This window comes from Mesocricetus auratus, unplaced genomic scaffold (assembly GCF_017639785.1).
Source record: "Mesocricetus auratus isolate SY011 unplaced genomic scaffold, BCM_Maur_2.0 Super-Scaffold_100047, whole genome shotgun sequence".
NCBI classification, from domain to species: domain Eukaryota; kingdom Metazoa; phylum Chordata; class Mammalia; order Rodentia; family Cricetidae; genus Mesocricetus; species Mesocricetus auratus.
Genome location: NW_024429224.1, coordinates 4,898,303 through 4,904,302, shown reverse-complemented (window position 1 = coordinate 4,904,302; position 6,000 = coordinate 4,898,303). Strand labels below are relative to the sequence as shown.

The 6,000-nt window shown below is 36.0% G+C and overlaps 1 protein-coding gene across 3 annotated transcripts in view; it reads right to left on the bottom strand.

Moving 5' to 3' along the window:
• Window positions 1–349: 349 nt before the first annotated feature.
• Window positions 350–6,000, bottom strand: part of Cwf19l2 (CWF19 like cell cycle control factor 2) — a 52,802-nt gene continuing 47,151 nt past the window's right edge. For all 3 annotated transcript variants that reach the window (XM_040735671.1, XM_040735672.1, XM_040735670.1), the window contains 2 exons: window positions 4,138–4,239; window positions 350–1,904 (listed from right to left, as the gene is read on the bottom strand). In XM_040735671.1, the coding sequence (XP_040591605.1) occupies window positions 1,761–1,904; window positions 4,138–4,239 (246 nt within the window). In that variant the 3' untranslated portion in view covers window positions 350–1,760. The remainder of the gene's footprint in view (window positions 1,905–4,137; window positions 4,240–6,000) is intronic.

Sequence of the window (6,000 nt, the reverse complement as noted above, 5' to 3'; positions counted from 1 at the left end):
ACATCCAATCCAACAAAATTCATACAGAACTTGTCTCCACGAATCCTCAGACTGCAGTGCTCCTCAGATTCACTTAGACTGCAATGAGTTCCTGTCTCCTCCTGCCTTATATTCTTCTTTCTGCCCAACCACATCACTCCTGTTTCCACCTCTCAAGTGCTGGGATTGAAAGCACATCATCCCAAGTGATGGAATCAAGGTGTGAGCTGTTTCACTTTTAGATTGATTCACTCTCATGTAGTCCAAGGTAGCCATGAACTCAGAGATCCATCTGCCTGTGAGTTCGGATCAAAAGTGTGCACCACCTCTGCCTGGCCTCTATGGCTGTGGCTAATTTTGCACTCTGATCTTCAGGCAAGTTTTATTTGATATCTCACAAACAAAATATCACCACACAAAACATTGAAAGTCCCAAATATAGATACAAGATAATAGTTATTATTGCAAGTCACTGAGGTTATGAGAAATTAACTGTGCATAAGAAATAAATGGAGTCAGGACAAAGAGGAATTCATTTGGGATACTCCTGCTACAGATTCAGTTGAATTAAAGTTAAAAAATTATATTTTTTGAATAATCAACATAATACAGGACTTTATAAACAAATGTTTTAACTCACTAATTATAAAAATAAAAGTTTTAGTGTCATCTAAGACTTGATACAAAGCCAATAGTTTGAAAACACTATATTACAGTCACATTTCTACTATATATACACACATACACACTTAGATGTAATTCATAAGCACTGAAAATTGAAGCCACTAAGCTTTACCATTATTTGTGAAATTCGAAAAGAACAAAAACCAATTGCCTTTTGTAACATACAAGGAACATACATGGAAACAGTGACAGTCTGGCATTAAAATAAATGCATAATGAGTTACTCTGGAGTAACTTCACACTAATAGGAACTATATTTTATAATAAAATACCACATTTTGACTTTATAAAAACATGTTTAAAAAAGAGTTACTATAACACATATTTTATAAAAACAGGTTTTCTCAAGATGAAATGAGAACAATAAAACTTAAGTATCTTTAATCAAGCAGGAAAAAAAGAACATTCTCTGGATACTTACATTATTTAATATTTGTGACAACATAAAAATTCCAATACAGTCATTTGGCTACAGATTTTAACTTAACATGAAACCCAAACAACTGAGAATTGCATTCTTTAGGACAATTATTTTTGAGAATACCAAAATTCAGACTATTTAAAGGTCCCAAAATAAAAACAAATTTGCAACTATATATTTTTTATTATCATTAGATTCTTTAGTACTTTTTTAAACAAAGGTAATACATAATGATATTATATGCTACAAGGAAAAAAAAGAAAAATAACTCTTCCATAAAACTATGAAAACAAATTTCACTTAGTACTGAATACATCTAGTTTTATTTAAAAATCACAAAAAAGTTAGGTGACAGACTCTATCTGAAATAAGACCCAGTTTCCCTTGGAGCCTTGCTAGACCTCTGGAGACAAGTCCTTTTCTAGCATAGCCAAGTAATTTGGAATACCCATAAGTAGTAGATGCAGAAAGGAATGAGAACTGATAATCCTGAAACACTTGCTGTTATTCCACAATCACCCAAACTAAGTCCCCCGGAGCCTTGAGGAAGAAAATGTTGACCTAACATGGATGCCAGCGACTAGAATGGTCAGCTGCTGCTGCTGCTTTCCCAAGGGGCCAAGACAAAGTTGCTTGTAGACATAAACTGAATGGAAATGACACATGCCGGATACACTTAACAGCTTTTACTTTTGGTGACATCAAATGGTTTCCACCACTGAGCAAACTGCAAGGCTTTCTTCCTCTGGTCCTCAAAGCTTTCTCTGATGCCCTTCCTCCACAGTCTAGGCTCTAGATCCAGCATACCACCAATGATTTCCTTGTAAAGAGTAAGAAGAATATGAATATATACATGTATAAACATTGCAGTTAGGAATCAAACTACTCATTTATTCTGCTATTGAATAATAAATTGTTCTTTGTGACAATGTATACATATTACATATTAGTTTCAAGCAAAATAAATATTATTTCCAATCTTATCTATAAACTCTGTAATGCTTAGAGTAATTGTGGCATCTCTTGTGAAGCAATTTGTCTTTTGTCTGCTTGCTTGCTCATTAGTGTATCTATCTAATGGTAGCAAAAAGGAGGAAGAAAGTGATATTTAATTACCTTGCTCATAAAGATAACTAATATGTCAATAGGGAGCTCATAAGAGAACATGTAAATGTAGTGAGAGCCAGAATAATAAAGTCTCATATACAGTAGGAAAAGGGAGCTGGCAAAGATCATAAGACATTTAAAACAAACAAATGTCCTACTTGTTGGATAAATAAGAGAAGTGAACCGCCCATCATTAAGCAAGTATTCTGTATATGACCTCAGGACAAAATGGATAAACTCAGATTTGTGCAAGAGTTTCCTGGCATTAATCCACCTAAAGAGTACAGTCTGAGAAGGGTAGTCTATGTGTCCATCTGAAACTGCCTCTAGACCACTGCATGCATTATGTGATGGTGCAAGGTGAGTGATGAGTTCTCATTCTCTTACTGCAAAAGAGACCGTTTTCCATTGTTCTCTGAATAATTTCTGGGGAACCAAGTCAAAGGAGGATCCAAAGTACTTCCTGAAAAGCATGCTCTGAGGCATGGGGAAATGAATGAGTAATAGTTGAAGGGAGGCAATTCTTCCAATAAAAATTTAAAATGTTAAACAATGGGTCATAGTGGTGTCCTTTCCTCTAGAAACATATTTTTAAGACTATGAATCCAGAGCTTTAAACAGTTAAAAATCTCTAGGAACCAACAGGATTTTTCAGAGCAGTGAAAACAAAGTTTTGGGGTTTTCGCTTTTTGTTTTTATTTGTTGTTGCTAATTCTGTAGACTCTGCAAACTTCTCAAACAAACAAGGGACAGGACACAACTAAGTTGGTAGAGTCATAGAATGCATGCTGGACATGCATGAAGCTGTGGATTTGATCCCCAAGGCTATATAAAAACAGGCACAATGGTACAGTCCTGGAAACTCACATCAGGAGGTGGAGGCGGGATGATCAGGAGTGCAAGGACATAGTCAACTATGTGGTGAATTCAAGACCTGCCTGGGCTATGTGAGAATCTTTAAGCAATAATTAAAAAATGCATGTGATTTTGGAATTTGAAAATTCATTTAAGGCCAGCAGCATAGTGAGTTCTGGATTGAAGTGAAAGGAGCCATTTTCTCTTGGCACATTGTAGACTATTATGTCAGGCAGTTGAGAGTAGGCCAGAGAGGGAAGCATGGTAGGCAATGACCAACTCTCAGCAGAGTTTATCAAGGCCTGTCTCTGTAGAGGCACAAGCACAGAGGGATGATACGAGAAGGCCTGAGCCAATTTCAAACACTACATTAATTTCATTCCAGTTCCTGAAAAGAATTTAGATACTTAGTATGTAGACCTCTAATTTAAGAAATACATTCTTATGAAGGCATTTTTTCCCCTGAAAGAAACTACTGGTAATCCAAATGAAAGGGATTTTCATATGGGCCTAGAACCTAACTATGTGAAATGAGTTTTTTTCCTGGATTATACCGTAACGACAAATGAAGAGCTAACACCATTTATTCTCTGCATTAACCATCACCTGTGGTACCTGGGTTGCCTCACTTAGCACATAACCCTAGGGAAATCACATAACCTCTCTGCAATTTAGAGTTTTCCTATCGGCACAGCAAATGTTAGAACAAAATCTAGACAACAGAGTTACTGTGAGCACTAGATGACTGCTCGGACAGGAGATGGGCACACTGTACGCCCTTAATAAACATTAGCAAATGTCACAACTTTTCAGGACAAAGCTGCCTGACTCCAAAGTCAAGAAAACATTATAGTTACAGAGACTGGGCACACTGTCAAAAATGTCCATTACACAATGATGGTTCTGACTTGATCATGAATATTCTGGTACTTTTTTTTATTGTTACCCCCAACCCCCACCCTTCTCTGTCAAACTTGTATAATAAACAACTCATCAAATTCTGTGACACAAACTTCTTTCTTTCACACCCTTGTGAAAGTATTAACCAAACCACTAAACTTCAGGGTTTTTAATCAAATCTCTGAGTATACCTTTCCAAAGTAATGAGGAAATTTGTGTTGATCTTCAATGACATGGGCAAATCCTCCCTGAAGACCAAAGTCTACAGCAAAGTAAGGCAAGCCTCTGGGCACCTAAGTAAACAAACAAATTACATATGAATTAGGAAAGCTATGCCTTCTCCAATTCTCTACCACAAGAACTAATCATCCATCAGGAGAATGTACATGACAAACTTCCAATGACCTAACATTCCAAGGAAAAGATTTCATTCTGATAGCCTTTCAGCCAGACAGAGCTTCATCAAGTTTAGCAATTCACAATCAAAGCAAACACTTTTCTGTTCTTGGAAACAGTAGAAAAAAGGTATTCAAATTATTTTTACAGAGCCAAGGAACAATTTTTCTATGATTACACAAATAAAAGTATGTTTGGTTAACATTTTACTTAGAAGAGGGAGCACGATTATATATTTGTGACAGTGTTTATACACATAAAATCTTCAATATATTTATTAAATGTAAATAAATTTATAATTTTTATTTATCTCATTAACTAGTTTACCAAGTTAATTTCAAAATACATTGAGATCAGCTCTCTCTTATCTGTCCACTCCTCCCTTTCTACACATAAACAAACACACACACAGGGAGAGAGGGACAGAGGGACAGAGAGATGAGGGAAGAGTTTTAATCTCCATTCTGATTGAAAAGAGCTATAATTTCTTGTTATTTTTTTTAATTGGGCAGATTTTTTTAATCTTTGTAACTTTTTCCTCTATGTCCCAACTTTTATCACTAGAAATTATCGAGGTCGGTCAATACACAGTAAGTTACCCCTCTAATGCCATCTCAAAATCAATAAGACTTACACACAATTGGTATTAAGTACTTAGGAAGGCACAACTTAGAGTATGCAGTACTATATGGTAGAAACAGAGAAGTCCTCTTTAATCATTATAAATCAAATACAATTACTGACAACAAAATGCTACTCATTTAACAGGAAAAAGTAGGAAGTTAAAAAAATCAGTCTACAAAAATGTTGCTTCATGTATTCACATTTTTCTAGTTCTATATTTTTAGATAATAGTCATGTATTGACAACTGAGAAAAAAATAAAGTAAAAACAGAGAGATCTGGTCTATGGACCTGAAACAGCGGCCACACCCCTTGGTGTGGAAAGAGAGGAACTTGAAGCATGGCTTTCCTTGGCATATTCTGTTGGGTCAGCAGATCCGCCAGGAAGAGCAAGGAAATGCTCCAGCGGTTCTTTGTAGTTTCCTGTGTAATTGTCCCCAATAAACACCCATTTATCATTTATCTTAGGTCTAGTGACATAATCACAACCCCACCCTCAGTTTTAAGCACATTTCTGATTCTTATGAATATGTAATATCAGACAATTCTGGAACATTTGAGTCTCAGGAGAAACAAGAAACATTCTGAGGTTTGCTGGGAACAGCCAAGAGAATGACACATACTTAAGTTCCTAGCTCTAATCTTAGCATATGAGACTGTTACTTTCATTTCTATCTTGGATTCCTCTCCAAAAACTCTCTGTACAAAGTTATTCAATGACAATATGAAAGAAGGCTCCATGGGAAACTGTGCCACCTGACTAGGTAATCAGGCATGCAGCATTTGATAACTTGGAAAAAATGCATGGTGCCAGCACTCTTTTTCTTTATATTGTACTCTGGTAAGCAGAATAATGGGTCCTGAATATGTCGACTCCTTGAGTAAGCTACCCTGCATGGCAAAAGGGACATTAAAAGTTTGAACGAGCTAAGAGTCTTGAAATGAAATGGTGATCCTGAGATAAATGCAATCATGAGTATAATTACAAAAGGCAGTAGGCCTGAATTATAAACATTGGCAGATACCTAACTCTTC